The sequence below is a fragment of the Glycine soja genome, chromosome 3 (genome assembly GCF_004193775.1).
Source record: "Glycine soja cultivar W05 chromosome 3, ASM419377v2, whole genome shotgun sequence".
In the NCBI taxonomy this organism is placed as follows: domain Eukaryota; kingdom Viridiplantae; phylum Streptophyta; class Magnoliopsida; order Fabales; family Fabaceae; genus Glycine; species Glycine soja.
The window spans coordinates 25,784,029-25,802,616 of NC_041004.1; the positions used below are offsets into that span (position 1 = coordinate 25,784,029).

The 18,588-nt window shown below is 30.7% G+C and overlaps 1 protein-coding gene and 1 long non-coding RNA gene across 2 annotated transcripts; both read right to left on the bottom strand.

Annotated features, from left to right (window-relative positions):
* Nucleotides 1-4,514: 4,514 nt before the first annotated feature.
* Nucleotides 4,515-6,890, bottom strand: LOC114405443. Its single transcript, XR_003665222.1, has 5 exons — nucleotides 6,084-6,890; nucleotides 5,508-5,587; nucleotides 5,316-5,407; nucleotides 4,879-5,229; nucleotides 4,515-4,780 (listed from the first exon to the last, which is right to left on the bottom strand). It is a non-coding gene; the product is annotated as an uncharacterized LOC114405443 (long non-coding RNA).
* A 287-nt stretch (nucleotides 6,891-7,177) lies between these two features.
* Nucleotides 7,178-14,575, bottom strand: LOC114406337 (ER lumen protein-retaining receptor-like). Its single transcript, XM_028369024.1, has 6 exons — nucleotides 14,118-14,575; nucleotides 10,366-10,565; nucleotides 9,308-9,448; nucleotides 9,154-9,234; nucleotides 8,246-8,373; nucleotides 7,178-7,404 (listed from the first exon to the last, which is right to left on the bottom strand). The coding sequence occupies exons 1-6, from the start codon at nucleotides 14,347-14,349 to the stop codon at nucleotides 7,365-7,367; spliced, it is 822 nt and encodes a 273-aa protein (XP_028224825.1). The 5' UTR covers nucleotides 14,350-14,575; the 3' UTR covers nucleotides 7,178-7,364.
* Nucleotides 14,576-18,588: the final 4,013 nt, after the last annotated feature.

Here is an 18,588-nt window from a genome sequence, read left to right on the forward strand (position 1 = left end):
TTATGATCAAGCTATGCAATTTCTCGAAGTTTACTCTTCAGAGTTACTTTGCCAGCCACATCAAGTTCATCAAACTTTTTAGATATGATCTCTATCTCTTCCTTGATGGTGACTTCCGTCTCACATAACCCTTGGTCTGAAAAGCAAAGTCTCCTCCAGAAAAGATGGACTGACTCTAATGGGATGCTGCCAGCTGTATACCTAGAAAGCTCACGTGCACAAGGAAGACCGTGCGTGCTTCTCATCACACAACCACAAGAAGAGAGATTGTTGTCGAGATAACGTAGACGGTCAACCTCAGAAGCAATTTGATTTAAAGCATCCCTTGAAACCATCCCAAGAAGCCTCTTGTATAAGGTTTATTTATATATATGCCCAACCACATGCGTACTGGTTTCAAAGGATGCTTTAATTTCGACGTGTTGCAGCGTGATCATGTTGTTCATGGCATCCCAAACACTACATAGGTCTCCAACGCTATTTTGTAGTACTCTTTTGAAAGCCCAATGAGCTGATTCAACCTTACATTTAAAATACACAATAAACATGAAAATATACAACAATTAAATACCATTTAATACTAATCCTTACTAACAAATTAAATCAGTTCTTAATACCTGTTTGTTGTTGTGTTGCCTAGGTGCATGACCTTATTCGTCCATGCTGTAATAAATTTTTCCTTGTGGGGGATAATCCATGTGTCGTTAACATAGTCAATGAACATCGGCCAAGGCGAACAAGCAACTTGAAACTTCTGATGTGACTCATGGAACTTGTGTTCGGACGGACAATCAACCAAAGTACCCTAGTTATCCATTACATAGTCCCACACATTTTTTTCCCCGATTAAAGATTTGCAGTTCGCCTTCACATTCTTATCGATATGAAACCTGCACAACAAATTAGTAGACTCGAGAAACACAGTTTTCACTGCATTCATCAGTGCTAGGTCTCTGTCAGTGACAATAACAAGAGGGAGGCGATCGTTTCTTAAAAATAGGCCTCAAAATCGTTCCAAAGCCCATACAATATTATTAACACGCTCAACCTCCAAATATGCAAACCCAACAGAGAATGTCATCGTCGTTGGTGTCACTCCAACAAAGTCAAGTAGTGGGAGTTTGTACCTATTTGTTTTGTAGGTATTGTCTATAAAAAACACCAGATGACATGCATTGCATAACTTTACTGCATCTGGGTGACACCAAAATAGATCACGCACCACAACTTCATCCTTCAATCTATGCCAATGAATGTATTGATCACGTTCGAGAAGCTTCATCAGATGCTGCATTTCGGTATCAACTCCTCTTATTGAAGAACGATATGCACTTATTGCATTGTAAATTTGCTTTATCGTAGTGCAACTGTCGGCATTGTGTTCCTTCAACGTTAGCAAGATGTTTTTCGGTTTCACCATTGACTTTGTCATATCAGCAATAATTTTCTTTTCTTCCTTAGTCAATCGCCCGGCGTATGGATGTCCAACTAAGGACTTCGCCAATTCATGATTGTGAATCCCATAGATCAACTTCACCATCCAACCTTCCCCTCCATGCACTGGTTTCCCACGAAGCCTGAAGGGACAACCACATTTCCTACTCCCGGTGTCTTTTCTAACGAATTCTTTATTTCTACACTTGTACGTACCACTCCTTTCACACCCAATTAAGACAAATGAACTTCTTCCTCTGCTACCGGTCTCTGTGTCAGAGCTCATAATCACTGCAACAAATCCATTTTCATGGGCAACTATTCGAGCCCATTGCAAAACATCATCTCGAGTAGCAAATACCTACAACGCAACCCTAACATATTAATTTTCATACAAAACATCAATTCAACCAAATGACTCAAATTATCTATGATTATCTGAGTCGTATTAAAAGCATTTGAACAATTCACATGTGGTTCATTCACCCCACATTCTTCTTGATTATCATAATCATAATCCATATGAACTTCTTGTGACATCGCAAAGTCATACCTCCATTGATCTTCGTCCATCTTAAGGACATATGCATCATACACAAGTACATTCAAATTATCATATAACCACATCCAAAAATTTACTACACCTTAAAAAACAAACATATTAACAGCAAATATGCATCATACACAAGTATATTCAAATTATCATATAACCACATCCATAAATTGACTACTTATTAACTAACAAACATACTAACAACTAATACAAATATATTCTAAATTTATAATTACATTATTTACTTAAACTAAACTTATCACTATAATAAACAACTAATAAAACATTTTTCTACCATTATACAATTAAGTTACCTAAATCATTTAATATTATACCATTATACCTAATTAAACCAATAATCCACAATATATATATATATATATATATATATATATATATATAAATTTTAAAACAGAAATAAAAAAAGTTTCTAATAATTTAAGATTCCGAAAGACCTTCTTCCGGAAGTTACTAAGGTCCATTCCGGAAGAAGTGATTCCGGAAAACACTTCCAAAAGACCTTCTTCCGGAATGGACTTTAGTAACTTTCGGAAGAAGTGCTTCCGGAAGTTACTAAGGCCCATTCCGGAAGAAGGTCTTCCGGAAGTGTTTTCTGGAATGACTTCTTCCGGAATAGGCCTTAGTAACTTCCAGAAGACCTTCTTTCGGAAGTTACTAACATTCTCATTCCGAAACTTCCTTCTGTTGTGCCTAAAATTTCTTCCGGATACAACTTTTTACTGTTTTTCTTCTCTAAAAACTAGCTGGAAAACGAAAAAAATACTCATAAATGCGTACCTTCGACGAATCTGACGAAATAGGAAGAACAACCACTAGCAAAACTTCAAATACGGAACACGGGACCACCAAATCTTCGAATACTTCACGGGACCACCAATGGAAAGCGCAAAAGGGACCACCACCGAAAGCAACAGCAACCAACCAAAACGAAAGAAAGAAAGCAGAGAAGGAAGAAGGCACAATAAAAAACTGAGTAAAGGAAGCGTGAAAATGGAAGCGTGCAACGCGTTAATTTAAAGAAAATTACACAGGGGTAAAATCGCCATTACATATGCATTAAATATTATTTTATTTTTACTTATTATTATAAAATGAAAATTATTTTTTCTTCACTTTGTTATAAAATAATAATCATTTTTTTATTATATATTAACTTTTGCAATAGAAATTAAATGTTATCATAATAAAAAATTTATATTTTTAATAAAATTTACGAATTAATTAATTTTTATGGTTTAAATTATACTAAATTGTCACACAAATTAATATTTTATATGCGCGTAAAAAACAAATTATAAATATTAGTCATAATTAAGTTCACTAATTATTTAATTATTTATGTATAATAATATTAATTATTTTATAATTTAGTTTATTCATTAAAAGTAAATTATTACAAAATAAAACATTTTTTAAAAAAAACTAACTTCCGGAAGACCCTTCTTCCGGAAGTAAAACGATATCTTCCGGAAGAAGCTCCTTCCGGAAACATTCCGGATGACGTTCTTCCGAAAAGATTTTGTGAGTACTTCCGGAATGACAAATTCTTCTCCCAGAAGAAGGTTCTTCCAGAAAATTTCTAGAAAATTGTTCTTGGAAAGTTTCCGGAAAAAACGTCTTCCGAAAATGCATTTGCTGAAGGGCAGTTTCGCCACTTCACTGTTTGCTGGGTGCCCCAGCAATAATGTTGGGTGCACATAGCAACTCCCTTTCTAAATTAGGACCGACGTACCAAAGGATAAAGGGAATTGCTTGGGGCACCAGCATTTTTGCTAGGGCACCCAGTAATTTCTGAAAATAGCAGGTTAAATTTTTTTATTTCTGTAGTGCTAATTTTTTCGTAAAATTTTCGTGACTTAGTGTAAGTTACTTCCGTTAAGGACGGTTTGGAAGCGTATTTGGTCTCTGGTGGTGTACGTGCGTTTGTGAGGAGTATACGGTGAATTTTGGTTGATTTCCATCATCGGAAAAGAAGAGGAGTGCAAAAAAGAATTTGACATACGTACGGATTGGCAATCCGTACGGCCAAATCATTTTTAATTTTTTTCTTTTAAATTTTACAATGATAAATTAAATCAATTAAACAAATTTAATTCCGTTATTGCTTAAAGCAAATCAATTAGAAAAATTTAATTTAGTTATTACTTAAAACAAATCAATTAGAAAAATTTAATTCAATTATGGTCATACGGATTACAAAAAATTTCAATGATAAAAGAAAACAATTTAAAAAATATTTTAATGATTAATTTAGTAATTGGTTAAATTTAACAATGATAAAAAAAATTTATTTAGTCATTAATTAAAAATGATTTATTTAAAAAACATGACCAAATTTTTTCAAAAACAATGGGATAATATTATACATGACAAAGCTACTATTATATATAAGAACATTGTTGCAACAAATTTAGAATCAACACATGATAAAACAATTATTATAAAACAACTATTATATAAATAAATTATTCAAAAGTAATTAAAATGTTCATAATAATTAAAATGTTCGAAGTAATTAAAATGTTTAAAATCCTAAATTGTTCATAAACACTGCCAATAAAGCACACGGTTAACATTGGGATCAATGAATTCAAAAACTATTTCCATGTCAGCAGTTAACAACAAGATCTCGCATAAATGTTTCCATCCGGCTCCAATTTTAAGTGTCTTCCTCCAATGATTGAACACGAGCCGGCATTCTGCAACATCCTCCAAGTGCAAATGAGTTCAACCTTTGTCTTTAAGAAAATAATACATGCTACTTGAAACGTCCTGACAAATAAAGAAATATTATGTCAACAATTTATGTTATGAAATTTAAAACTTGAAAAATAAAAAAATGTTGACAACTAAATTAGAAAGTTGTTTACCAGACTGCTACAGGTTACTTTCTGTTGAGTGAGATAAACCTTGAAGATGATAGAATCTGGCACTTGATGGTATACAGAGTGTCATCTTGGGAATGACTTGGGCAGGGAACTGGTCTTAAATATGGTAATAAAAAATGCATTATTACCATAATGAGTTAAGGAGACTGGATAATCTTCGGTCAGCTGGTAAAAATCTTGTAGTGTTGTCCTTCCTGCTACAATGGCTGGTTGGTCCAAATCTTTGTTGTACACAACGTTATGATAATTTTCTTCTTTGTCAACCAAATGCCATACACTGTCCAGTACATCATTCCACTTGACAGCATATACCTTACCAACTTCACTGAAAATCTACATGTCATATTACAAAATAAGGTTGGTTAGTTATAGGAAATAATAGAAAAATCAAATATTAATTAAATCAAAATGAACATGACCTGGTCTCTGACGTAAACGGTCTAGAAAAAAGCCTCTAGTGGAGCCGCGACATTTTGCATCATGTTTGTCAATTCCCTCCATTCCCCGTGCTCTTCAATTGTTAATTTTGACATGATTAACATTCAAGCAATTAATAGGCATTCAAGCACAAAATAGAATTAGCATTCAAGTAACTATATGTTAATTCTTACTAGGCACATCCGCAAGAAGTTGTTTCAGTTCCTCATTGAGACTGGTCCAACGTGATGACGACGCACGAGAACGTGACATTCTGAAATATATTTGACAAAATAATATTTTAGTATTTTGTTCTACTTTTCCTGTTTCTAATCTAATGTTTGTGTTAAAAAAACTAATATAATCTAATGTAAATTATAATCTAATCCTACTAACATTTTCCTGTTTCTAATCTAAATCTAATATAATCTAAATTGTAATCTAATCCTACTAACATTTTCCTGTCTTACGGATTGGCAATCCGTATGACAGAATTTTTTTTAAAAAAAAAAACAAGCCATAAGGATTGGCAATCCGTATGGCTTTTAACTAACAGAAACCACAATTTTTTTTAAAAATCATATACGGATTGTCAATCCGTATGCCTCATTTTCGCTGAACACCAAGAAAAACACAGTGAACACACACAGAAAACGCCAATGAAGGAAAAGACAAACACAGTGAACACCAAGAAAAACACAATTAATAAGGAGAACAAGCAGTAACAACCACAAACAAACAAAAATAACAGAAGAAGAAGGATAACTTACCTTGAAGGAGAAGAAGAAGGAAGAAGCAGCAACAACACAACACAGTCACGACAGCAACAGCAGCATGAACGCACCACGAACGGCAAAAGCAGCGGAACCATGAACGGCACGGAACGGAGGAAGGAGGAAGAGCACAAAAAAAAAGTTGAATAGTGACTCGTACGGACGAGTCACTATTTGTCTTTTATAGGAAAGGGTGAATGACATTTTCGCCCTTTCTTTCGAGTTGGTGGGTGTCCCAGCAAAAATACTGGGTGCCCCAGCAAAAATACTGGATGCCCCAAGCAACAACCAAGGATAAATAAAACAATTGGATCCACCAACAAAATTACTTTTAGTTTTGATAGAGCAAAACACACCATTTTTATTAGAAATAATGTTACATATGACAAAAATGTTTTATATATAATTTTTCATTTAGTATAAAATATATTTTTTTAAAATCTGCTTTAGACCCATTGGATCAATCCTGTTCTAAATCCTCAACAAGGAACAAATTACAAAGGAAGGACAACATAAACTAGAAAAGGAAGCCTCCAGCATGGACATGCGATGCTTTGCGAAGGAGTCAACAGCTCTATTCCCTTCACGTATTGAATGCTGATCAAATAAAAGGAGGAAGAGCCTGTACAATGTGTTTAAGGTTACGTTTCACGAGTTATTTTAATTAATTTTTTATTTTTTATTTGTTGAAAAGTTTATTTAACAGTCAAGTAAACAAGTTTTTAAGTACTTTTTAACGATTTTTAGTAGTTTCTTGCATTTCTTAAATGCTACTCCAAATAGTTTCTTTTTTTAAATGTTGGCTTTTATCTTCTAGTTTTTTTATATTTTTTTTTACTCTTAAAATATTTATTCAATTTTGTTATTTTTTTTTAAAATATGTCATTATATATTTTTAAGTTAGTTTATGAAATACTTTTGATTTAAAAAATTAGCTTAAAAACTTTCAACTAGCTTTTTAGTTTTAACTTAATTTTTCAGTTAGATTTACTCAACATAGCTTAAATCTCTTGCAACATATGTACGTTTAGTTAAAAAAAATCACGTTAAATACAAAATGAAATTGAAACTAAAGCCGAAATGCATATTGTGGAGATGGCGCCCAAACAAAGCATATTGTAAGATAACTTAGCCTCAAACAAAGTTACCATGCTTAACTGAAAGAATTGTAAACGTTATATGCTTAACTGAAAGGAAAAAAAAAAAAGACTCTTATTCAAAAGATTGTACATCAATAAGTCATAATTTTTTTATATATAGAATAAGTCATGATCCTTATTAAACAGGCATTTTCCTTAAAATTTGTCCTTGCATGAAGCTGAAAAGAAAAAAAGAGAAAGAAAAATATTAGTAATGATCCATGGTAAAAAAAAAAAACTTGCATGCGTATTTTACCCAATCCCATCATAACTGTTTTCTTTTAAAATAAATAATGTGTGCATTAATAATGTTAAAATATGTTTTATATTGATGTCTAACTAAAAATTATCATATATGCATGGTAAATATGTTTTTTTTAATGATTTTAATAGCCATATATTCTCAGTGTAAAAGATTTTAAATTAATTAACTTCTTTTGTGTTGAAGATATAATAAGATAGGAATTTATCCTATCAAATTGTCATCAATTATTTGGTGTATTTATAGAATATAATTTTCTTATTTTATTATGGTGTAGTGTATTTCTTATTTTAAAGAGAGAGCTATATATTGCAAAACTAAATAATTATTATTCATTAAAATAATAAAAACTAAATAATTATTGTTCAAATATTTTTAAGAGAAAATTTTCAATATTAATTATAATTCTAAAAACCTTATTTATCTTTTTTTAATTTTAAGAAAAGTAACTAAAAAATTAAAAATTAAAATAGTTAATATAATAATAAAAAATTATAATTAGAAAAATCAAATTAAAAGTTACTTTTTTTTATAAAATTATATATAATTTTAATAAAAGAGAAAATTTATCATTTTAACATAATCTATATTATCTTATTATTATCTGATGTATATCATTTTGAAAACAGGACAACAAAATAATGTTATTTAGTGTGTACTGAATAGGATTAAAACATCATAAGTACTAAGGACAATCTTGAAATAATATAAAGTTAATAATTTTATCATATTAGATGAGAGGAAACCAATTGACCTACCTCTTCATGTAGTAGTAACAAAAGTCAGCCAAGATGAAGGATTGAACCATCTCCGAGAGAAAAGCTGCTAAGAACCAAAAATAGCCACTCCCAACCAAAAATAGATATGCCCCTCGAGTCTCATAGATCTACCAGATAATAAAAACCACTATACATTAATCAATATGTTAAAAATGAACATAATGCGTTGGTCTTAATTTCAAAATAAGCACCCAATATGCAACCAAAGCTACATTTTAATCAAACTATGCATCTTTCTAGTTAGTAGTGGCCATGGTCCATTTGGAGGCTCTTCAAATGAAAATTGACCAAAAATGTTCATCCATGAATCATCACATATATTAAGATAAATAAAAGAGATAGATTCCAAAGTATACATTATGCAAATTTTCATATTTTTTTCTCCTCAGCCAATATTTATTGTTATTATACATTATGTAAATTTGTATAAAATCCATGCAGACACATTATATCATTGATTCATAACAAACAGTTTTTCGAAACTACTTATAACATATTCAAAACTGTGCAACATTATGTTTATTTACGGAGTATGGTTCGATTGTAAATCTGGGAAGAAAAGAATTGCAATGTATTGGTAATTTTGAATAATTCTTCAATAATCCCTTAATTCTCAATGAATAGAATCGTAACTCAATTATTTCAGAATTCCTCGAATTGCAATCAAGTCACCAAACCCTCCTCATTCTTATATAATCATTTTAAAATATAAGGTAAATAATTTCCAAAAAAATTATGAAGTCATTCTTGCATATAATGTTGTATTCTTTTGGTAAAAAATACAAACGACTATTTTATTTGGGCAATGCGTGCTTCTAATTATAACTTAAAACATTAAATATCATAAAAAGATCTAGGAAACCAAATCAAGTAAAAATTGATCTCACCTGAATTAACCAGTAAGCCAGTGCTATGAATCTTGAAACACCGAGAGCGAATACATAATACCCTGTAAATGTTTCAACCATCTACAAAAAGTGCAAGATTTACAACATATACTTTTAAAATAATATAAATACCAGAACAGTCTAAGGACCCTACCTTTGCATTCTGCATAAAACGAAGTTGAGGCAGAACAGAAACAGCTTCCAAATACAAACTGAATGCCCAAACAATTCGAACTAAACGCCAATGAGTTGTAAAGGGGTGGATTAGTATCGCAAGGATTGCAGAAGGGACCACCTAGCACACAAGGATGGCATTGTTACATTTATTTTGGTCTAAGCACATCCGTTGTGAAATGAAAAGCATTATGCCACCATAAAACTCAGAATATTAAGATAAATCAACACTAAATTTTTGGGTTAATCTGAGCATTCCTGGATCGGGAGTTAAGAACTAATCTCTAGAAATAGTAAGATTCATTTAAAAAAATAATATCTTTCAACATATGTTTTATACATAGATCAAGAATTAAACTTCTTACCACATACTTATGAGATAAGATTATTTATTAATCATATCATGGACCAGGTGGTAAAATCAACAATGATAAAGTGATCATTATATTTTTTTCTCATTTGTAGAGAAAGAAAGAAAGAAATTTTTTCAACAAAACATATTCAATAAATAATAACAAAATAGTTCAACAAAACATATTCAATAAATAATAACAAAATAGTTCAACAAAACATATTCAATGTATGTTTGTTTGCTTCTCCTTAAAAACAATTTTCTTACTAGCCCACCCACACAATCGTGCAGCTGCACACCCACACCCACACAAAGGCACCCCCATCCCACACACATTATTTTTTATTTTTGTTCTAATAATTTTTTTTTTTGTTTTTGTGCTTACAAAATATATTTATTTTGTTTTTTATTTTTAAAAAGTATTATCTAAAGTGTTTTAAGGATGAAAAACAAAATAAACATATTGTAAAGACTAAAAAAAATACAGGAATGAAAATGAAAAAAAAGACAATAAATTATAGAAATAAAAAATATACTTAACTCATAAAACTTTGATTCGCTGAATCATAGTAGTCAATGTAGCGTACTCAAATTGGACATACAATATATTCATTGAATGCAAACAAAGCAAGCTTCAAAGTATGCTCTAAATTAACACGAGAGTGAACAGTGTTAACTATATTTACCACAAAGTATAAACGCAGGTTGTCAAGATCCTTGATGTAGGATGACTTTAACTTGAATCTTATCATCCATATGAGGAATAATGTTGCGAAAAGAGAGATCAGATCTAACGCGGTGTGTATGTTGGCCTCTGTCAAGGTGCTACAGCTTAATCTTGCTGCTAGGAATAAAGCAGTGAGCTCTTGGGTCTTAAGCGATAAACCTGAAAATGGAATTAGAAACTCGTTTAGACTTTTTTAAGAGCATCTTCGATGGATAAAATTTAAGCAACCCATTTTGACTTCTTTACCTTGTGCTAATTTGTCTCAACAATATCACATTATAATTAAGCAATTCATATATATTTTGCTCTCACTATATAAGTATAATTATAAACAATTAAATTATTCCCTTAAATTATAAGAAAATATATTTTCTTATAAGCAACCAAGGCTTAACTTTAAGTAAGGTATCTAAAAATAAACAACACATTAAATAATTAATTTTGGAGATGCTCTAATAAAATGAGAAATGCTAATATCATATTTATGTGGCACACTCAATTTTTTTAAAATGAAATAGAGGCTAGCAAACATCATCTGCAATGCCGTGATCCCAACTAGGTTGACATCAAAACTAAACAGAATCATATGTGCACCCTTATTGTAATTTATATTAATTTTAAAAAATAAAAAATATCAAATAATAAATACCCAAAAAAGAGGCAAAAGTATTTGATTGATTGTTATTTTAAGACCTACCTTCTTTTTTTCCATCAAGAAGAGATTGTGCTTCTTGTATACTTAAAAATAGGACAGCCTCTTCAATTCCTCACCTTAAAGAAACACTATAATCTAAAGCAACTATAATGATGTCTTCAAATCGGTCATCATTTACTAATGTTTTAAGAACTTGACCGGTCATCGAACCAGCCGAGACACTAAGTTAATAGGTCGTTGGTCAAATTAGAGTTTCATTGATTAAATCGGTTTGATCTAGTATATATTACAAAATTATAAGAAAATAATATAATTAAGTAATTAATATAATTTAATCATTCAATACTCTAATTTTGACATCATTGTCATTATTAAGTACCTAATATCCCAAATAACAATCAATATTTATGTCAATACAATTCCATAAATAAGTTTCAAACACAAACAATTATTCAATGTCTCAAAAATACATATAAGTTCACAAAAATAACATACAAAAATTTCATAATTTTTTTATAAAAAATAGCACTCGGTTCAACCAAGGATTCACTTAGGTTCAACTAAAGACTCACTTAATTCAACCAAAAATCCACTCTAATTCAACCAAAGGCCCACTTAGTTTAACTTGAATCACACCGATTCTAATACATTTTTTATCCTTTCAGTGAACTGAATCGGAATGATCACCTGGTTCTGACCAAATTGTGGTTTGATCCGGTTCTTAGAACATTATCCTTTACCTTGTCCCTCGTCCCTAGACATCAAGGTGCACAAGCACAAAACTTCCAAAAAAAAAGGTTAATTTTTTTCCTTGTGGGTTCAATATTTTGCAGACTGGTAATTTCAACTTGGTGATGGTAGCTAGGATAATAGAAGCTAGATCACGAAAACAAAAAAAAAAAAAAATGGAGAATACGGGTGTGAAAGTGTAGGGGGTGACTACTACAATTAGACAGACGAGGTTTGCTATGGTAGGGGTCCATATTCTATTAGGTACCTATTTGATAAATTAAATGTGATGTCTATTTTTAGGTCAGGATCGAACTACATCTTGGACTAGCCCGGCCTAAATTAGTGTTAATACTTTGAAATTAATAGTTTTTCAAAAATATTAATAAAATTTATATAAGCTTGTTGAGCTTTAAAAATTAAGTCAATAAAAAAATTAAAATAATTTTTTAAGTTTTTTACAAAAATTTCTGATGTGAGGGTGGGAATTCTAAATTCCCTTGAAGACATTATATATATATATATATATATATATATATATATATATATATATATATATAGATCGTAATAAACAAAGATTTATGACAAATAAATATTTTTTTTATCTTTACACTCATAATTCTTCTCTCATTCTCTTTCTTTCAAATTTGAGAAGGAACAAATATTTAAGAAGGACATATAACTATTCTTTCTTTTCTTTCTACAAGATTCATTTTCAAACAGAAAAGATTAATTGTTTCCATCCTTTTCTTTGATCCTTCATCTACTTCTTTGCTGTATACCAAACAAAATGAAAGGGTCAAATTATGGATCATTTCTAACTTACGTGAGTTTTTTTATTGTAGAAACCTTTTATTAATGTTTTTTAAAGTAAAAAGTTGAAAAATAAGATGTTATTTGATTTTTAAGAAATATATATTCTAATTGACTTTGTGTGAGCCAATCCAATTCAAAATGTTCAAATCATGTTAGGTTGGTTAGGTGTGGACCTGTGGACTTTGTGAGTTGTAATATTCCATTTAAGAATTATTTTATGGTCAGTTTTTTTCTCCTTTATAACGCTCAGATCATTAAAAGTTATTAAATATTTGTTTGTTTATAAGTTGTACTTAATAGACTCTAAACATTTATGTTTTGTTTGAAACGCTAGCTGGAGTACTGAAGGAAGAATAGAGGACCGATGGAAAATGGAATTTCTTGCTTCTTTCCTGCTTTTGGAGTCACATAAAAAGAAAGGAACGGAAGAAGAAGAATAAAGTGTGACATCTACCGATCTACATATATGTTTCAGCAATTCATTTTGATTTTAATAAACATGAAGGGAAAATAGTTTGTATTTTAAAAGTAACATTTTTATAACTTTTTATTAGATATATTTATGATGTTTTATATTTTCCTCAATTTCTTTCTACTTTTTACCCAACTAAACCAGATTTTCATTTTTACCTACTGAATGATGTCACTTATTTTTTTCTTTTAATTTTACATTTTTTCATAAACTAAACATAATCTTATAAATAGAGGTGACAACAGCTGATAATTAAACAATTAATAAAAATTATTGGCAAAGAAAACCGGATGATTGTGAACAAAAATAATGCCATTAAAATTAGAGTATTGAACCCAAGAGACTTTTGATATAGGTTTAACTGGTTGAACAAAAATGGTCAACCAGATGACGCCATAAAAGCAATTCACACAGGCACGCAACAATATAAATTTAAAGCCAATAAAAACTAATAAATTGTGAACAAAAATAACGTTGAATATTTTATTTTTAATTAATCAGATGATCTGTTTTCAGAGTTAGACCAGCAGAATTGGTCAAAACTGTAATAAATATTTTAATTAATCCCTTTCCAAGTTTCCAACTATATCATAAATATATCTATGTAAATTAATTTCTCTCAAAATTTTACATTAAATGAAAATTTGAGTCCAGGAATAAAAAAAAAGAAAGAAAAAAAGACACCCTTAAACGAGAAATCAAAACTGAAATCAGATATGCAGGTCAAACAAATCAAATCAATCGCACGCAACCTCCTAAGTCCTAATTATTGATGAAGGAAAACTATTCTTTCATATATCCCATCCTATTCATACTTCAGAGTTTAGAATACAAACACATTCACAAATCCTGAAAATTAGATAAAACAAAACACACACCCAGCCAATCCCTTCCCTAATTTAATCTTAAAATATCAACATTTTTCATATGCCCAATGATTAAAACGATAGTATATGATTTCTTGCTAACAATTCACAATAGCAATTAACCATTAACACAATTTATAAATATACTAATCAATGAGGGAAAGGGAATGTACCAGTGCAGGTCTTCAGGGCAAAAAGCTTGTATATGAGGGCAATTATCCCAGCAACATGGACCGTTTCAGAAGCTATGAAGAAATAGTAGTGATTTGTTATGGTGAGCTTTAAGGCCACCAAAGCAAAAACAGCAAACAATACCCCACAAAAAATCTTCACTTTCATTGGAACCTTCCTCAACCTTTCAATCAAAACATTAACCGGAGAATTGAAGCTCCTCTTTGTTCCCATTTGTGTATTGCAAAAATTCACCAACCAAAATATGGGTATGCTCTCTAGTAATTAATTTGCTTTATGGACACACAATTGGATCATAGAGGGATTAATAGTAGAGATAGAGAATTGAACAGGGAGAGAGAGTGAAGATAGATAGAGAGGTTTGAGGAGACACCAAAAGAGCATGCAGTGGATGGTGTGCTATTATGTGGCAATGAATTTCTTGTATTGAATCGGGACCATTTGGCACTGCGGAGTCAGTTAAGGAAAGGTCCAAAAGGTCAAATGGGATGATTTGGTAGAAGAAATGTTATTTTATTATCACAAAAAGAAAAGAAATTAAATATTATTTTTCGTTTGAGCAGTGTATGCATGTTATAAATCTCATATTATCGTGCTTAACTATTACGAATAAAAAAAATTCAAAATTTATTTCTTTTCTTTTTTAGTAGGAAATGATTCTCAGAATATCATAAGTTGAATCGGCTGATTTTTTTTTTCCAGTCAAATTTATCATTATTTTTATTTTGTTTTTGTTGCCTTATTTGTTTGCTGAATTTATTTATTTTGTTTATGTTGCCTTATTCTGTGCATTTCATATACAACGTCAGAATTTTTAAATTTAGATAAAATATTAGAAAATTTAAAAATTTAAGGATTTTTAAATTATAAAAAATATGATTAAGATACTCAAAAAGTAATAAGTAAATTTTATTTTATAATGACTAAGGAGAACGAACCGAGGGTGTTAAAGGTTAAAAACCAAATTAGTGAAATAAAAAGAAATTGAGGCATGTGATTTTTGGAAAAATATATATTGATTAATTAAAAATAACTAAAGAGAAAATCTCAATCTCAATAATCAGGAAAAAAATTTCTTTTAACTGATCAATAATAAGGAGAATTGTTCGCCCCAATAATAAATTTTTTTAAAAAAAAGCGAGTTCATTAAATAGCTAATAAATTAATAAAGAAAATTATATTTAGGAAAGAGATGAGATACCATTACAATTCTTTCCACCTGTTGACAAACTGTGGGATGGATATTTACAAACACTTATCTAACTTTTATATATATATATATATATATATATAAGAAATATAAAAGCTTTTAAGGTAAGAAAAATTTAACACATAAACTTGAAACAACAACAAACGCATTAAAATTAAGTGAGAGTTGAATAGTGTGTATATCAAAGATAATGAATTTTTTTTGTGATAATAAAAATAATATGGATAATACTGAGTTAAACATTGTCGTCCACTAAGAATAAAGAGAATGTGTAATAAATAACAGAATGGTCATCCAATGACAGATAAAAAATTCTTAAAACAATTTGTCAAATAAACACTTGGTGTAAAAGTAATGATGGAAGATATAATAAGAATACTCAATAAACCTATTATGAAGAGAAGTAGAAACACTTGGTTTGTACTATTTCGCTCAACTTGAGCTATGTCAAGTTCTCCTTTACTCTAGTAAAGGGTTCCACTAATCAAAACAAATATTGTAACCGGCCACTCCTGGCTTTACAAGTATTCTTAACATCACTTCTAGTATCTTCTTAGACTCCCTCTGAATATAAGAACCCAAGTATTTTTAACATTAAGTCATTCTTGCTTTCACAAGCAAATATTTGAATGAATACAAGTATTCTTAACACTCAAGGAGTGAATATACAGGTAAACACAAATACAAAACTACTTTGCTTTGCAAAGGATAAACAATGTATATCGTCTAGTATTTTTGACAGAGTTTAGCTTCAAGTATTTTTCTTGTGCTCTTGTTTTATCTTTTTCTTGTTTTTTTGTTAGTTGCTTCATTGAGGAATACATCCTTTTATAGACTTCAGTGAAGTATTTGTTATGGGATCTATGTTGTTATCTTGAAAGGACCATTTCTCACATAGAAGAATGAAGATTTTATACGAAGTACAGACAATGCCATGTGCTTTTTGTCTGCTCTAAAAGCAACCTTCAAGGGAATATTCCATGGAAGCCTTCTATTTTCTTCTAGACTATCATTTTCTTAAATTCAAATGTAAGAAAGACAAATAGAATTTGAATAAAACAATACATGTGCACTTCCTTTTTTTGTGATACTTAGTCTTTGAGACTGGACGCACGAGTTTACCTTGTGATAGTGTTTTATACTGATATGCACAGGGGTGGAATCTCACTGAATATAGTGTGTTGGGCACTAGGTTAAAGCAAAGCATACTCTCTATAGTTGTGGACGATCTTTAATGTTGTAATAAATTCCTTTAGCATAATATTGTCCACTTGTCAAAATTCATTAGAATATCAATAATTTATACTTGTTGTTATTCATGAAAATCTAAGTTGGATGAGACCCGTGGTCATCCAAACCTAACAAGCTCCCCTTTTTTTTATAAAGACAAACAATATAAATTTAGATTAGGTATAAACAGAGTTTTTAAGATAGTAAAGAGAATGTAATGCAGTTAAACTCCCCCTGAGTTCACATATTGTAAGAAAATGACATATATTAAATATGATGAAAATAGTAGTGAAATATAGCAGAAAACAAGTAAAGGAGAATATATGGAAATACTTCAAGACTACTTTTATTAAATAAAATGATTTTTATTACAATAAAAAAATCCTATTTCTCCCCTTTTTGTCATAAGAAAAGATAAGTTCGAAGATAGAAAAATTGAAGAACATCATTGTCAGTCTTGAGATGGCGGTGGTGGTGGAGAGGATGAAGGTGGTGGTGGTATCAGAGCCAAGGGTTGTGGTGGAGGTTCAAGAGAGGTAGGTATGAATGGTGGTTGAGATATGGGTACAGGTGCAGGTATAACAATAACTCCAATCATTGACATTTGAGCTTGTTGGATGTTCTGTAAAAGGATGGCACCAAGGTTGGAGAATTGCGTTGTAATGGCATTCTGCATAGAGAACAAAATTGCTCATTCTTTTGTCTTTGGCATTCTATAAAGGACTATATTGCTTGGCCAATCATGTCTTGAACCTAATCACGAGTGATTGTGGCGGGTTATGCATAGTTGAGAAGAGTGGGGCCAAAACTAGTTGAATATATGATAACAACATCATTGTCGCCTTTATCACAAGAAATGGCTTCATTTGAAGTTATAGGCTGCTTAGATGCAGGATCTTGAAAGTGAGGTTCTAGTTCACCAACCATACCTGCATTGGATGCTTCATCAGTCTCGTCCATGACACTAATGTTTGTAAGATCAATGATGACTGTCAACTCCTCTTTACAATTGCGGAATTTATCAGCAAGTGCACTGAGTCATACAAGTAGTATAAAATCGTAAGAACTGAGTATCATATCATGTTAGACAAGTGGCCTCAGATATCTTAAGAAGGGGGGTTGAATTAAGATATTCCAAACTACTTCCCCAATTAAAAATCTATTTCACTTTTTATTCAAGTTATAAATTCTCTTAATAATGAACTTCTTAAATATTGATTCAAATAAAACAATTTGAAAATAATAAACAAAGGAGATTAAGGGAAGAGAAAGTCCAAACTCAGATTTATACTGGTTCGGCCACACCCTTGTGCCTACGTCCAGTCCCCAAGCAACCCGCTTGAGAGTTCCACTATCTTGTAAATTCCTTTTACAAGTTCTAAACACACAAGGAGAATCCTTCCTTTGTGTTTAGAATTCCTTTACAACAAGAGACTCACGGTCTCTTAATCCCTTAGAGAATGAGGAGAAGAAGAAGAATGAATCTCTCTAGAAAGAGATAGATTTTACAGATTGAGCACTCAAATAATTCCTTAATGAATTGCAATTGAATTGGCCAAGGAATTCTTAAGAGGATAAAATGATTTTTGCTCTTTGAGAGGATAAACACTTGTTGTTCTGAAAAACTCTGAGCAAATTCGTGTTATAAGTCACATATATATAGACCAATGGTAGTCATGAATAAAGCCTTTGAAAAGTTGTGACTCTTAGAAATATTTTTCTGAAAATCCTGTCTGGTAATCGATTACAGGAATTGTGTAATCGATTACAGCTTTTTAAAATTTGAATTAAAATGTTTATTAACTGTTGGTAATCGATTACCAAAATTGTGTAATCGATTACACAGTCTAAAATTTCGAATTCAAATTTTAGTAGCTGTTATAAAACATATTTGGCCACTGGTAATCGATTACATCGTCTGGTAATCGATTACCAGAGAATAAATTCTTTGAAAAACACTTTTTAATTTAAATTACTTGGCCAAACCTTTGCTAATTCAATTAGGAATTCCC